The sequence below is a fragment of the Rattus rattus genome, chromosome 4, assembly GCF_011064425.1.
Source record: "Rattus rattus isolate New Zealand chromosome 4, Rrattus_CSIRO_v1, whole genome shotgun sequence".
Lineage (NCBI taxonomy): Eukaryota > Metazoa > Chordata > Mammalia > Rodentia > Muridae > Rattus > Rattus rattus.
Window position 1 is genome coordinate 42,467,978 of NC_046157.1, and position 16,741 is coordinate 42,484,718.

A 16,741-nucleotide genomic window follows, 5' to 3' on the forward strand; every position below is an offset into this window, starting at 1 on the left:
AACCTCAAAACTTTTAAGACTTTAAAATGTGTAACAAAACTGTACAAATGCCGCCCAATATTTAAACCCAGAGAATGTAGGAGTGGGGAGCATTTAAAAGAACCCGACTGGGTTAAGAGATGATGGCTGTGTTCTGTAATAGAGTTTACCCTTTTTGCAGAGTATGCACTTCAGTTAACTAGTTTATGTTTTAGTATTAATATTACAAAAGCACTATTAAAAATATAAATTTCTTACCCATTTTAATTACATTTATATTCTCTCTCTCTCTCTGTGTGTGTGTTGTGTGTGTGTGTGTGTGTGTGTGTGTGTGTGTGTGTGACAAATGTGGTGATTACAGGATAATTAATGGGAGTTGGTTTTCCCTTTCCATCATGTGAGTGCTGGCGATTGAACACTGGTCCCAAAAACTGGTGCAAGCACTTTTACCCACTAAGCTACCTCACCAGCTCCTCGCCTCAAACACTCTTAAAAAGCACTTTAACTGGAGTCTTTTAGCTCCAGTTATGTATCAGTTCTGTTTACATCAGTATCTATGTTACCAAATAAAAACAAGTAATAATTTACGGGTATCAGTGTAGAGGAATTTTAATCATGCAACATGGCTGTTCTGGCAAGGGATCACATCCAAAGACCTTCTAGGAATATGTGATCCAACTGGAATGATACACCTTTAATCCCTCTGGTCAGAATACAAACATGCCCTTAGTACCCAAACAATAAAGGAAAAATTAGTGTATAGAAGGAAGCAGCCATGTTGGAAAGTGATATTTAATTGAGGGGCAGAGAAAGTGATGAATCAGAGAAAGATCTGATAGAATGAGTCAGAGGTAGCATACTCCCAACTCTCATGAGAACAAACAGAAAAGAGAGGCTACTTAAGGGCAGCACAGAGTGAGTCAGGAGTGGAGAGCAGTTGAGTTTATGCAGTTCAGTTGTGTTCAGGCAATGCAGTGAAGTTCGGGTTGGGGAATTCATAAGAAGTATTTCTAAGAAGAGCAATTCAGTAAGAAGCCAAGAGAAGCCAGTTTGAATCAGTTTGTAGAGAAGTTTGAGCCAGAACAGCAGAACTGAACCAGCCAGCCAGAGTTCAGAAAGAGCTATAAAGGGTGAGCTTAATCAGCAGTAAGGCTGTCAGGACCAGAAAAACCATCTAAACAGTCCCATAACACCTAAAGAAATAGAAGCAGTCATTAAAAATCTCCCAACTAAAAAAAGCCCAGGAACAGAATGGTTTAGTGCAGAATTCTATCAGACCTTCAAAGAAGACCTTATACCAATACTCTTCAAACTATTCCACAAAATAGAAACAGAGGGAAGACTACCCAATTCATTCTCTGAAGCCACAATTATGCTTAAACCTAAACCACATAAAGGTCAAACAAAGAAAAAGAACTTCAGACCAATTTCCCTTGTGAATATCGATGCAAAAATACTCAAGATTCTCACAAACAGAATCCAAGAACACATCAAAAACAATCAATCATCATAATCAAGTAGGCTTCATCCCAGGGATGCAGGGTTCAATATACAGAAGGAAATACATCAATGTAATCCACTATATAAACAAACTTAAACAAGGAAACCACATGATCATCTCATTAGATGTTGAGAAAGCACTTGACAAAATTCATGATAAGTCTTGGAAAGATCAGGAATCCATAGTAAAAGCAATATACAGCAAAGCAGTAGCCAATATCAAACTAAATGGAGAGAAATTTGAAGCAATCCCACTAAAATCAAGGACTACACAAGGTCATGCACTCTCTCCCTACCTATTCAATATAGTACTTGAAGTCCTATCCAGAGCAATTAGACAACAAAAAGAGGTCAAAGGGATAAAAATTAGAAAGGAAGAAATCAAAATATCATGATTTGCAGATGATATCATAGTATACTTAAGTGACCCCAAAAATTCCACCAGAGAACTCCTAAACCTGATAAACAATTTCGGCAAAGTGGCTGGATATAAAATTAACTCAAACAAATCAGGAGCTTTCCTCTACTCAAAGGATAAACAGTCTGAGAAAGAAATTAGGGAAATGACACCCTTCACAATAGTCCCAAATAATATAAAATACCATGGTATGACTCTAACCAAGCAAGTGAAAAACCTGTATGAAGAGAACTTCAAGTCTCTGAAGAAAGAAATTGAAGAAGATCTCAGGAGATGGAAAGATCTCCCATGCTCATGGATTGGCAGGATTAATATGGTAAAAATGGCCATCTTGCTAAAAGCAATCTACAGACTCAATGCAATCCCCATCAAAATTCCAACTCAATTCTTCATAGAATTAGAAAGGGCAATTTGTAAATTCACCTGGAATAACAAAACAAAAACAAAACAAAACAAAACAAAAAAACAGGATAGCGAAAACTATTCTCAACAATAAAAGAACTTCTGGGAGAATCACCATCCCTGACCTCAAGCTGTATTACAGAATAATTGCATGGTACATGGTATTGGTACAGAGACAGGCAGGTAGACCAATGAAATAGAATTGAAGAACCCACACATCTATGGTCACTTGATTTTTGGCAAGTGACCATAGCTCCTTTAGCTAAAACCATCCAGTGGGAAAAAGAGCATTTTTAACAAATAGTGCTGGTTCAACGGGAGGTCAGCATGTAGAAGAATGCAAATTGATCCTTTCTTATTGCTCTGTACAAAGCTCAAGTTCAAGTGCATTAAGGACCTCCACATAAAACCAGATACACTGAAACTAATAGAAGTGAAAGTGGGGAAGACCCTCAAACACAAAGGCACAGGGGAAAACTTCCTGAACAGAATACCCATGGCTTATGCTCTAAGACCAAGAATCAACAAATGGGACTTCATAAAATTGCAAAGCTTCTGTAAGGCAAAAGAATACAGCAAAACAGCAACCAACAGATTAGGGAAAGATCTTTACCAATCCTACATCCAAGAACTCAAGAAGGTAGACTCCAGAAAATCAAATAATCCAATTAAAAAATGGGGTATGGTGCTAAACAAAGAATTCACAGCTGAGGAATATCAAATGGCTGAGAAGTACCTAAAGAAATGTTCAACATCCTTAGTCATCAAGGAAATGCAAATCAAAACAACTGAGATTCCACCTCACACCAGTCAGAATAGCTAAGATAAAAATCTCAGGTGACAGCAGATGCTGGCAAGGATGTGGAGAAAGAGGAACACTCTTCTGTTGTTGGTGGGATTGCAAGCTGGTACAACCACTCTGGAAATCAATCTGGAGGTTCCTCAGAAAATTGGACATTGCACTACCTGAGGACCCAGCTATACCTCTCCTGGGCATACACCCAAATGATGCTCTAACATATAACAAAGACACGTGCTCCACTATGTTCATAGCAGCCTTATTTATCATAGCCGGAAGCTGGAAAGAACCCAGATGTCCTTCAACAGAGGAATGGATTCAGAAAATGTGGTACATCTACACAATGGAGTTCTACTCAGCTATCAAAAACAATGACTTCATGAAATTCATAGGCAAATGGTTGGAAGTAGAAAATATCATCCTGAGTGAAGTAACCTAGTCACAAAAGAATACAAATGATATGTACTCACCAATAAGTGGATATCAGCCCAAAAGCTCTGAATAACTAAGATACAAGTCATAGACAATGAAGCTCAAGAAGAAGGAAGACCAAAATGTGGATGCTTCAGTCCTTCTTAGAAGAGGGAACAAAATACTCACAGGAGGAAATACAGGGACAATGAGTGGAGCAGAGACCGAAGAAAAGGCCATTCAGAGACTGCCCCACCTAGGGATCCATCCCATATGCAGCTACCAAACCCAGTTGCTATTGCTGATGCCAAGAAGCGCTTCCTGACATAAGCCTGATATGGATGTCTCCTGAGAGCCTCTGCCAGAGCCTTACTGGTACAGATGAGGATGCTTGCAGCTAAGCATCACACTTAGCATGGGGACCCCAAAGAAGGAGTTAGAGAAAGAACTGAAGGAGCTGAAGGAGTTTGCAAACCCATAGGAAGAATAACAATATCAACCAACCAGACCCCCCAGAGCTCCCAGGGACTAAACCACCAACCGAAGAGTATACATGGAGGGACCCTTGGCTCTAGCCACATATGTAGCAGAAGATGGCATTGTCTGGCATCAATAGGAGGAGAAGCCCTTGGTCCTGTGAAGGCTCGTTTCTGCATTGTAGGGGAATGCCAAGATGTTGAGGTTGGAGTGGGTAGGTTGGGGGGAGGGGCATCCTCATAGATGCAGGGGGAGGGAAGTTGGGAGAGTTGGAGACTGGGAAAGAAGATAAAAACATTTGGAATATAAATACATCAAATGTCCAATAAGAAATGGGGGGAAAAAGTTACTTTTACATGTCAGGACTTTGGGGGCTAAAAGATAGAGGGCATTGTCCAGTAAAAAGCACCCACAAACGTTTGCATCTTTGATACCCTACATGTCACAATATGTTCTGGAGGTATCTTTTTATGACTCTACATTTTTAGAAATTAACCTGACTCCAGAGACTTGTATCAACAAGCCTCAATATGAACTACGGAAATGCCAGTATACTAAAGCTCTCTGCTCTTCCCTGCTAGAGCGAGGCCACCACTGGACATTCAAACCCCTGTTTTCAGGGTGTTACGGCCGTTATCCTCAGGAGATCTGTCCCATAAATGCCCTCTGCAGAGAACAGTTCCCTCTCCAGAACCTCAGAGCCAGTTCTTTCCGAGGCTGATCCTGCTGAAATGGATTCCATCTCCCCATCAGCGTCCTAAGCAAAGCTGGGCATCAAGAGGGTGGTTCAGAGCAGACAGGTTAGAAGCCACTGCTGTTTTCCATGAAACAGCATGAGTAGAGACTAGGGAGGAGCATCTGTAATTATCACTCTATTCACTCTGCCCACACTGAAGACTGAAAGTCATCCAGGGACAAACTGCAAGACTCCAGCTTCTACCCTAGCCTGGCGTCCCTATTTAATACCAGACTACAGGCTTGAGTATCCAAATCACACATGGGTCAGGGCTGCTGGGGGTGGAGGCTACCAGCATGGCCCCTGAGACTTACGCTGGAGTTTCAAGAAAGGATTCCTGGCTCACAGGCTGTAGTTCTGAAGCTGATTCCTGACAGTGGTAACTTGGCTCAAACTGGGTTAGTGTCATAATGCCGCCATGCACCGATTGGCTGAATCATAGTAGTGCCAGAACATACCTCCTTATCAGACTCGTATGTTGATGATAGCCACTATCGGCCATGCCACTCCCATGGGTCTTCCCTCAAAGTCCAAGTCCTGGACCTCCCACAGACATAAGCACTCATAGCCAGGAGGGCAAGGAATACAGGAATCAGGCAGATCCCTTCTACAGAGTCCTCTACCTCTAGCTCTCCACAGAGTGCTGCTACTCCCCATCACACTTCAGTGTCCATGGCTTATAGGATCTTGTTGGCTTTACAGGAGATGGGGGAAGAAAGGGCCTTCACTGGTGGAGTCGCTTTCCTTGCCTCTCAGGGGAAACCCTGCCAACTGGGATCCCGCGTTCCCTCAAAGGAAAGAGAACTACAAAGACCTACGTATTTGTCTGAGGCCCACATAGGCTACAGGGTATTGGGGCTCTCCTAGCATGGCCCTTTCCCAGTAGCATCTTATGCACAGTGCCACCACGGTCCTGGAAGGTACAGAATGGTACACACTTTCCGCATCACTCGTCTCAGAGTTCGTTTCTCGCAAACAAATCCTCATGTTCTATAAATGAACAGATGCTTCCCACTTTGCATGGTCCACTTGACTTCAGAATCTGGCTGCCCTGGCTCCTTGAATCTGAGCAATGATTCCCAGCATCCTCTGGTGCCTGTGTAACTCCATCATGCTTACCTAACACCGTCTTCATACTTAAAATAGCTGCAGTGAAATTTGAGTCCCTAGAAGAGGCAGTGTCATTTCTGTTCCGTCATCCCAACTAAACACTCATTTCCAACAAAAATCAGTTCGGTTCTCATTCCGTTGTGGAGGGAGGCTTATTTCTGTTATTACCCTGGGGGTGGGGATGTAAAAAATACACAGGCTCTAATCGTCTTATTACAAAAAATCATAACTGCAGCATGTCTGGTTAACATTCCTGAGCAGTCACTTAGGCAGCAGGGCTAAGATTTACTTCCCCGAGATGAACCGCATGCTTCTCTTCAACCAGGCAAAACCAAAAGTCACGACAGTGCAGAGGCACAACCCTAGGCAGAATGGCTACCCCGTACAGAATCCCAGCCCCACGTAGAGTCACTATCCACTGCAGAGCCCAACCCCCCCCCCCGTAGATTTACTATCCCATGCAATACAGAGAAAACAAACTGTAGTCGATATTGCAGACCACCTACAATGTGTATTCTTTACTGGGTGCGTTCAGACAGTGTCTTTTCACACCGGCAACATAATACATCAAAACACATCACTCTGTCTTCGGTGTAAGAATCTACCACAGATCCTACTGGCCATGTTCCCAATAACCCAGAAACCTATCTTTGTAAGCGTACAATGGTGAGCTCATTATCCCTGACAAGGACTGGCCTAGTGGCAGCTACATGACTCATCCCTGACCAATCAGATAGTAGGGGAATACGTCAGATGCTTTCAGAAAGATTCCACCCCTGGAATATTGTTAATTTGCCTCCTTTCAGCTTAGACATTGACACCGGAGAGCCCCAGCTCTTGTACCTGGGTGCTATAAGGTTAAAGCAGCTGCAGCCATCTTCTATCTAAGAGAACAGAACCACAGGGAGTCCATCCTGGATTGCTAACACCACTGAGCCACTATTTCCACCTCTCCACCAGATGGTATTATAGTGTAAGTCAGTGGGTTCTCAACCTTCCTAATGTTGCAACCCTTTCATATGCTTCTTCGTGTTATGGTGACTCCGCATTATAAAATTATTTTGTTGCTACTTCCTAACTGTAATTTTGCTAGTTATGAATCATAATGTAAATGTCTAATTTGTAGGACAGCTGATAGTTGACCCTTATGGGAGTCATGAATCACGGGTTGAGAACCAATGGTCTAAATTCAGGAAAATTCATTCACACAACTAGGGTTTACTTCCTGGGATGGTATTCTTTACACGCAGGGAATCCATAGGCTGTCATCCTATAGGAGGAAACAGAAATAGGCATATCGAAAACCACATGTGAGCAATCTATATTCCTTCAGTCACACTCTAACATAATGTGCAAGAGATTAGTGATAGAGACAGGTTCTGGACTCATGCTCCCCTAGCGCCTTGAGGAATTTGGCTTGGTGATCTGGCCTGTCTCATCTCGGGTTTTCCTATTGTGTGAAATACAGAAATCACCACTGTCTTCCCTGTTGTTTTGTTAGACAGGATGCTTTCCTCCAGCCTGGGGAGTCCCAACTCTTCTATCTTCTCTCGACATCTGCCCAGAGACAGAGAAAACAGGTGGTAGTTGTACTGTGATTTCCCCCACAAATGTCCCATCTGTTGCTGTAGAATTACAACTTCCTCTTGCCCTCAGTTGCTGCCCCCCCTATAAAGGCCATGAGGTAAACACTGCTTTGTTCAGCAGGATGTCCATGGCCTGTGGATGGGCGGCAGACCTTCCCCCCTGCTCACAGTGCCTCTGACACACTTCCAGCCAGTTCTTTTTAACTCTTCTATCCGTGGGCTTCTGCTCCACCTCGCCTCATAACCAGTCCAACCCAGTTCTGTTGAGCTGACATAATGGGTCCGACTTTGGTGACCGGAAGGTAGCTTTTACAAACCATCCCCCACTCAGCTGCCAACTGACTTAACACAGGTGTTTCCCTTAGAAAGCTATTTATGTGCAGTTACTACATAACTAACTAGGTCACAGGACTAAAGCATTCTTCATCTGATGGATGGGGGTGGGGAGCTAGCTTGTGCCCTTTTCCATGGAAGCTACAGTTCGGCCACCTCAAGGCTTTCTGTTGCTCCTGGCTAGGGAGGGATAAAATCCCACCCAGGAGATTTCGGGATCCCTTGGAGCAGGGCTAAGCTAGACTAGGCAAAGGGGTGACAGAGACAGCAAGGAAGTCATCGCCTTAGAATTTGGGCTTGTTTTAAGGTCCCTTGCAATTGCCTTGAGATGTCTATCTTTGGTGAAGCTCTACGGGGCTATTTGGTCTAGTTGATATCAGAATCCTCCACGGCACAGAAACAGTTGGGGACCAACAAAATGACAGGGAAATCTACTAAAAAAGGACCATCACTGTGCTTCCTTTCTCCCTTAAATAGGACATACGTGTTATTGCATTTTTGTTTACTCTGTTTGACAGACAGCACTAGTTTCTTTTTACTATGTGGATACAGGACTTAAACCCAGGATGAAAGGCTTGGCAGCGAACACCCGTATCTCCTGAGCCATCTTACCAGCCCCAGGACTTGCTGTTTTTAAAGGTGAGCACACGATAACCTAGATAACAGGTAACACCTCTCGCCACCTTTCTAGCCAGGTATGGCTGGGTGCCTGAGTTTACCCCATGTCATCAGAGATTGCTAGTAAATATTTAACGATCAATTCTGACAGAGGGAGAAGGAAGACACAGGCTGAGAAGCTCTAGGGCTTGGGGAGAGGTCAGGCTTCCAGCAGAGGCTGCTAAATTTGGAGCTGTCAAGAGATATAGCTCTCCCCGGTTGGGTCCCTGGCTCTAGCTCATTGTTAAGTACAATGAAGCATTTCCTATGGCTTCTTGAGAGATCCATTAAAAAAAAACACGGCGGGGGACAAGCTTCAAGGAATGGTACACGCCCTTCTCCCATTCTTCCTCTCTTCTGAAAGGAATGAATATGTGATATGTGATGGGTTGCAACTCCAGCTTGCATGTTGGACCCTAAGAAGGAAGTAATGTACTGAGGAACAGCAGGATCCAACACAAAGAGGCCCTGATGACCACAGAACTGCAGGGACGGCCCTGCACAGTGCATGCATGTAAACAGAAACAGAGAGACAGAGAGCAGACAGAGAAGAGAGAGAGAGAGAGAGAGAGAGAGAGAGAGGTATCTAACTTGTAAATATAACCAATTTTTCTCCCTCACAGATTTCTTAGCCATTATCATCATGGCAGGAAGCATTGCAGTATCCAGGCAGGCATGGCTGTGGAGGAGCTCAGAGTTCTACATCTAGTTCCTCAGGCAAACAAGAGAAGACTGCCCACCCCCACAGTGACACATGGCCTGCAACGAGGCCACGCCTACACCAACGAGGCCACACCTCCTAATGGTAGCACTCCCTGTGGGCCAAGCATTCAAACACATGCATCTATGAGACCAAACCTATTCAAACCACCACAAGAGAGGAATACACCAAAGAGGCAGGCTTACTTGATGAATCGCTCTGAACCAAACTTACAGGGAAAAAGCTATTTTTTTTTTTTTTTTTTGAAATGTGGAAGAGGACAGAGAGGATAAAATGGAGGGAAAAGGTTCTAGTGGATGAATCTGGCACAGGCTGATGTGAATGGGAGTATTGTAGCAATGCAGAGGAAAAAGTGGGGAGAGCCAGACCAAGTCGGTAAGAAAACACACAGGGAGCTAAGGCACAGACAAATGGCAGAAGACCTCTCTTGGCCAGAGTTATCCTAGGAAAGCCACTGAATAAAACACTCTAGTGGCAACATTACAAGCGGACAAAAATGGAATTTCCAGTCACGCACTCTCAAATGTGACTCTTTACATGTGCAGGACCATCTCAGATGTGATAGTTTGTATGTGCAGAACCATCATCTCAGATGCCTGCTGCAAGCCCTTACGGGGTTTGTGTTTGCTCTTCCCTCAGACATCTGGACCCTGGAGTCCCAGCCACCTCAGCTGTCATCCCAGCCCAGGCATTCTCCAGCTATAGCAAGCCGTCTGCCTCCCCAGTCTTACTTTCTCTGTCTGAATAATTAGAGAAAACTGACCTAAAGAAGTTCTTAAGACAAGCATCTTCACAAATCAGAACTCTATAAATGAAAGCTATATAAAAGTGATCTAGGTAGGGTGTGTGTGTGCGTGTGTGTAAATCACTTGATATGCTCTGGGTGGTAGCTTCGTACACCTTTTTATCCCAGCACTCAGGAGGCAGAGGCAGGCAGATCTCGGAGTTTGAAATCAGCCTGGTCTACAGCCAGGTCAACCGGGGCTACACAGAGAAACCCTGTCTCAAAACCAACAAACAAACAAAACAAAAACAAAAACAAAAAACAAGCAAACAAGCAAACAAAAAACTCTTGAAATACAACCAAAATTGAAACTTCTCAGTGGGTGGCATGGTTTTAAATTATGAACTGTGACAAACAGCATAAACCAGCAGACCACACATATTCCATACTTCAATAATCTGTCTCCCACAGACCTGACAGATCTCAATAAAATGCAACACTCCCATTCAGCTCTGTGCTATAAATTTTATCTCCACATTCACTTCTCCGTCCAATACACCCTCCCACATTCCCCGGATAGCACCATTTGTTGTTGTTGTTGTTATTGTTGTTGTTGTTGTTGTTGCTGTTTGGACAAGAAGGGAATTCTACCATTTACCTTCTCAAGCAGGGGTTTGATCTTCCTAGACCATCTTCACTCATACTTACCCACTGTCCAAAATCTAAATTGTTATCATCAAACCTCTAAAAATAAGCCCGCCTTTGTAAACGTAAGCCTACCTACGAAGACGCCTAATGGATTACTTTGACAAGAAAAGATTCTCTAGATGTCCTTTCCCTCAGTTTTTGTCTCCATATTTCCTCCTGTGACTATTTTGGTTCCCCATTCTAAGGACTGAAGCATCCACACTCCAGAGGCTGCCCCATGGGGATCCAGCCCATATATAGCCACCAAACCCAGATAATATTGCTGATGCCAAGAAGTGCATGCTGACAGGAGCCTGATATAGCTGTCTCCTGAGAGGCTCTGCCACAGCATGGCAAATACAGAGGCGAATGCTAGCAAACAACCATTGAACTGAGAAAGGAGTCCCCTTTGGAGGAGTTAGAGAAAGGATTGAAGGAGCTGAAGGAGCTTGCAACCCCATAAGAACAACAATGCCTACCAACCAGAACCCCCAGGAACTAAACCACCATCCAAAGAGTACACATGGACAGACCCCTGGCTCCAGCTGCTTATGTAGCAGAGGATGGCCTTGTTAGACACCAATGGGAGGAGAAGCCCTTGGTCCTGCCAAGGTTCCATGCCCCAGTGTAGGGAAATGTCAGGGAGGAGAAGCAGGAAGGGGTGGGTGGGGGAGCACCCTCATAGAATCGGGGAGAGGGGGTATGGGATAGGGGCTTTATGGACTGTAAACTAGGAAAGGGGATAACATTTGAAATGAAAATAAAAAATATCCAATTTTAAAAAAAGGAAATTTTCTACATGCTAAATTACATTTATACTTAGAAAACACACACAAACTTAACAAAGAGAAAAGGAACTGTTTCCAAAGTCCAACAGTAAACATTTTAAACAAGGAAAAGAGAAACACTATGAGGAACCTGTTGGCTATGTGCAGAAAGTGTGGGAGGCTACCATGGATGGAGGCTCTGTACTCATTAGCAGTCAAGTGAATTCATGTAATACAAACAAGAGATGATGTGTAGCATGGGTTACAAATGCCATGGGTGGGAACCCCTGTTACTCCTCATTAAAATCCTCTGCAAACCTCTGGGGCGGCCAGTGCGACAGCTCCTAAATTCACTTCACAGTTTGTTTCTTTCCGGTGGAATAAGAACAGAAATAACTGCTGGATTTTTATCACCACACACGCCCAGTGGAAACACCCAGAGTAAATGCTCTTTGCATTTCCTGAGGCAAATACTTCAAAGCCCTTTCAACAAATCTGAGAGTCAGAGAGAAGGAAATAAACTCACGTGTCAACTCTGCCAAAGAGATCATACAGGCCTGCAGTTTGAAAGGCCGATCTGAAATACGATTCTGAAAAAATAAAGGGGAACACATCTTCTAGAGACGGTGGGTCGGCCCCCCCTCCCCAAACGCATTTTTAAATGCTACAGCCACACTGGAGCTAATCAGTGAGAAATTAACAACTTATCTGCAGTTTGTTCACAATGCTCAAAAAGCACACTCACCATAGTGAGTGTTCTAAAGTTGCCTCCCAGGAGTGAAGATCAATACAAAAACAGTCATAAATTGTAACAAAACTTAGCAATATTAGATGATTCTGAAACTAACTGTAGAAATCAGTGAATTTCAACCAGTCATTCAAAATCTGATACATAGGTATGTGTGTATGTAGTTAATATGCATATTATATAGTATATATCATATATTGTATATGATATATATAGAATCTCAATGAATAGTGGGATGATTGTTGTGTTGCTAAGAGATCGAATAATACCCTCTCGATTTAATGGAAATAAAAATCTACTGATAAAATTAAAATATTAAGGATCTAGACAAGCGGTTCTCGACTTCTGGGTCCCAATCCCTTTGTGGGGTCTAACAAGCCTTTTACAGGGGTCACCTAAGACCATCAGAAAACAGATAATTACTCATAATAGTAGCAAAATTATACAGCTATGAAGTAGTAATGAAACAACTTTATGACCAGGGGTCACGGTGGCATGAAGTGTATTAAAGGGTCGCAGTATTAGGAAGGTTGGGAACTCATCTAGACCTTGCTGATAAAATAAATAAGAGGAAACTCGGGGCTAGAGACATGTCCCTGTCAGTAAAGCACTTGTTCTTCAAGTTAAATCTTGCAAACTGACATATATAACAAGGTAGCCTGTGCTTGCACTCACAGCACAGGGCGAGCTAAGGCAGAAGGAGATTAGAAAGATCCTGTGGCTCTCTGGCCCATCACTCTAGCTACTTGCTGAATTCCAGGCCAGGTGGGAAGACCATGCATCAAAATTTAAAACATAACAATCAATGTTTAAAAAAAAAATACCATTATTTACTCTTTGGTACTACACTGCCTCTAAAAGAGTATTTATGTTTAAAACTTTGATCCTGTCCACAAATCCTATCTCCCTGGAATTAGTAGGAACCAAAGAGATGTGTCTCGCATCAAACAGGCAGAATAAGAACCCACACTCACCAAAGGTCTTTACTCCATAGGGCAACAGAAAATTATTGGTACCGTATGTGGCAGCAACCTTTACAAAGTCAGCTTTACACAGAAATGGGTAAAACTGAGGAAACCTGGAAGGAAAGAGTAAAGCAGGATCTTGTCAAATACCCACTTTGTGTTCAGCCATCTAAGATCACAACTGAAATTCACGGCAGTGAATGGCTTGGGTTGTACAAATAGTTCTCAAATAATTTAAGACATTTAACATGCGAGCTAGAAGAGCTATGCGGTGCTCAGGCACGGGGACCAAAATTACATCACAGCAATTTTCAAAACAACTCCATGTGGCAAAGTGATGGCCAGGAAGGTATGCAGGTATGGATGCTAAGCCATCCCGAGATTTAACAGTACCATATGCACAAACTGTACCAACTGTAGAAACAAAGACAGACTGAGAGTTAAATGTCGCTAGAGAAGTCAACTCTGTCCTCATGCCATTGAATTTGATTTGACAACAAAAACTGCAGACATCTGTCTTGGTATATGCTCTGACTGCCAGATGTGGCCTATGATTCTCTCCTGGGAACACCTGATAAAGACAGGAAGAACCACTGTAGAGTCTGTCCGGCACAGAATACAGTGCATCAACGCCTGCTCAATAAATGGGTGGATAAACTTTACCTCACGTCAAGTTTTAAGGGACTGTTATAAAGTAGGAAAGGTGCTTATGGGTGTTATCAAAGAAAGAGAAACGGTCTTAACATTTCCACTAATGAGATATTTTCTCCCACCAGAAAGACCACAAGGAGTCTACAGGGCAGGACCTGGTAGGCTTCACTGCAGGCTCCACACAGGCACTGCCTTCCTTCGTCCATGTGTGCTCATATTTAAACATGCAGGTGGACACCAGAAGCGGGGAGGCTGGACCTTTACACGGCTGGATGCCGAGTAGAAATAGCAATAGAGCAAAACCGCCATGCTTTTGATTTTATCCTGCTCATTCCAAACTGGCATCGCAACAGGTAAGAGCGTGGGGTGCCCTGACCAAATGTGTGTCCTTGCTTCAGCACCGGCCGTGACAGCGGCCGCAGACGCTAGTCCACCTGCAAATGTCATTTCAAAATCAGTGCTATTCTCCAAGTTCAGGACCTACACTGGGGAGGAGGAAGTGCCAGGTCACAAGCTTCAAGGTTGGGAGGAGACCTAAATCCTCCCTGTCTTCTTAAAGAAACCAAGCTATAAAACATGGCACCGGTAAAGGGTTCTCTTCCTCTGAGCTGATCAGAGTGATATGACGATAAGGGTAACCAGTAACCAGCATGTGTTTGCAGTCAAACTTCTATTCGTTGCTTACATTTGTGTTCTAAGTGAGATGATTATTTGGCACAATGTGTCAGACACAGCAGGAACCTCAGTAAGCATTAGTTTCACTGGGAATAATTGTGGATATCACAATATATACTACACAAGTTAAAATGTCTTTTATTATGGTGCAATTCTGCAAAAGCTTGCTACAGTTAGATACAGGTAGTGAAGATCTTGTTTGGAGAGGGAGCCTTTAGTCCATAAGTGACACAACTGAAATCTGCACTCAAGGCTGATTTGGAATCTTCCAAACAACACAGCTTCCCAAGTAGAGCTTCCTCAGGGCTCCTCTCCTGGCTTTACTCTATCTCTGAGGCGTTGGCTTGCTCATCCCCAGAGAATACTGTACAAATGACAAGCACAGGCCTCCCTGTCCCTTTAACTGCAATCTTAGATATCACTCAGCAGTCCTAAACAAATAGCATAACCTCCTGAGGGGAAGGGAGCCTCAAATACTGCATTAGACAATTAAACATGCCTCACTGAATTTGGGACTGCTTTCATTATCTAAAAGTGTGTCACCCAGCCATCCATCCAAGTAGCATCACATGGGGACAGAAATGGTTATAACCCACAATTTCTGGAAGCCCCAATGATCACTCACTGCTCACATTACCTGTGGATTAATCATTTGCATTCTGTGTATGTAGTTCTGTAAAATTGAGGAGAAATTTCTAATGAAGAAATCCTAATAAAAATGCATGATCATGTTTATGGTATGGGGTGGGGGGGGGAAGAAGCCACAAATAACAGGAGTTCAAAATAGAGTGGGAAAAGGGGTGGGGAAAAGCCTAAGAACCTCTGCCTCTCCTTAAAATATACTCAGAGTAGGGTTGGGGATTTAGCTCAGCGGTAGAGAGCTTGCCTAGCAAGCACAAGGCCCTGGGTTCGGTCCCCAGCTCCGAAAAAAAAAAAGAAAAAAAAATATATACTCAGAGTGCTGACTAAACACAGAAGCACAGACTATTAAGCTCCCTGCCCACTTTCTGACACAGGCAGTGTCTGCCAGGCACCAAGGTTTGCATGAAAAGGGCAAAGGGTGTGAAAAATGACCATAAAGACATCCTGCAAATGTTGGATTGACCACTCAGAAAAAAAAGAAAAAAAAAAAAAAAAGACATCACCAAATTTGGATTTTTTCCTTTTTTTTGGGGGGTGTCTATGTTTTTACCTCAGAAGACTGGCAAAGCTGGCTTTTTAAAACAGTTCTTGACATTGTTTTTATTCTTCATTTCCTCATTTGGGAACCTAAGAGACAGAAACAGTGGCCGTAAGAAACCAGGAATCCTGCCCAAGGAGTGTATACCCCAGGAACCCACTGGGCTCTACCGCTGACCAGCCTTCTAGGCAGAGGCCACGCATGCACGAAGCCCCACACACACACACGCACGTACATGCACACCCCCGATGTTTAACACAGCCTTCTCCCAATCCTGCACAAGCTTGGAAATTCAGGATTGAACGTCAAGGGAGAATGGAAAAGGCCATGGAGGAGCAGTGATTCACAGGGATCTAAGTAGGGTTTGCGCAGGGTGGGAGGCGGAACCACACTCTAGTTTTAAAAGACCTCAAAGGCCTTTGAAAGCAACCCCAGCCCAAGTGCACATGACTTTCACCCAGAAGTCATACGTGGGACACCTAGTGACAGCAGACAGTGGAAACTCCTGACTGAGTAGCTTCAATAGACCATTGTCCTCAGGGGTGTCACAAGTCACACCACTGAGAGCCATATCTTACTGCCTGCCCTAGCTTCTTGGCTTCGTTGGTTCCTGAATGGAATACTTGTCTCCATGACTTGAAAGGGTATTGAGAAACATAAGGAAAGTAAATGAGGGGAGTGGCGAGGGATGGGAGAAAATAGCCCAGGAAGAACGAAACAGTTTCACACCAGAACTCATTGGTCATTGGTGAGATGAGGAATCGATGCTTTCAAAGTTAATTTCAAAAAAGTAAATGAGAAAAAGGAAAAAAAAATTAAAAATTAATCAGTTTCTTTCTACTGTAAATAGGACTCAATGTGAATAGACTAAACCTGTTATAGACAAATCATTTTCATTTTTTTTTTAAGTGTAAGATCTCCACTATTAGAACTAGGAAGCTACTGAACAAGGAGGACGTAAGTCCTTGGATAATGAGATATTTTGAGAATTCTGCAATGGCAAAGACCACTTGGTTTATACATGACAGTAACACACAGATGCGGTCAACCATCACAGCAAGCCGCAGACACTATTTTATATTCAACAAGCCTATCACTTTATGCCTGAGGTTAGAAACATGGAAGGAACACGATGACAGAAAATAAGCAGCCATTTTAGAATATTATGAAGACAAACTTGAGGTGGCTCTCAAAATAAAGACAATCACTTGCATT

At 43.3% G+C, this 16,741-nt stretch overlaps 1 protein-coding gene across 1 annotated transcript in view; it reads right to left on the reverse strand.

Annotated features, from left to right (window-relative positions):
- The window catches only part of St3gal6 (ST3 beta-galactoside alpha-2,3-sialyltransferase 6), a 32,610-nt gene that overhangs the window by 8,444 nt on the left and 7,425 nt on the right, over positions 1-16,741 (reverse strand). Inside the window, 4 exon segments of the mRNA XM_032900323.1 lie at positions 11,834-11,897; positions 13,030-13,133; positions 15,539-15,557; positions 15,560-15,615. Coding sequence (XP_032756214.1) covers positions 11,834-11,897; positions 13,030-13,133; positions 15,539-15,557; positions 15,560-15,615 — 243 coding nt within the window.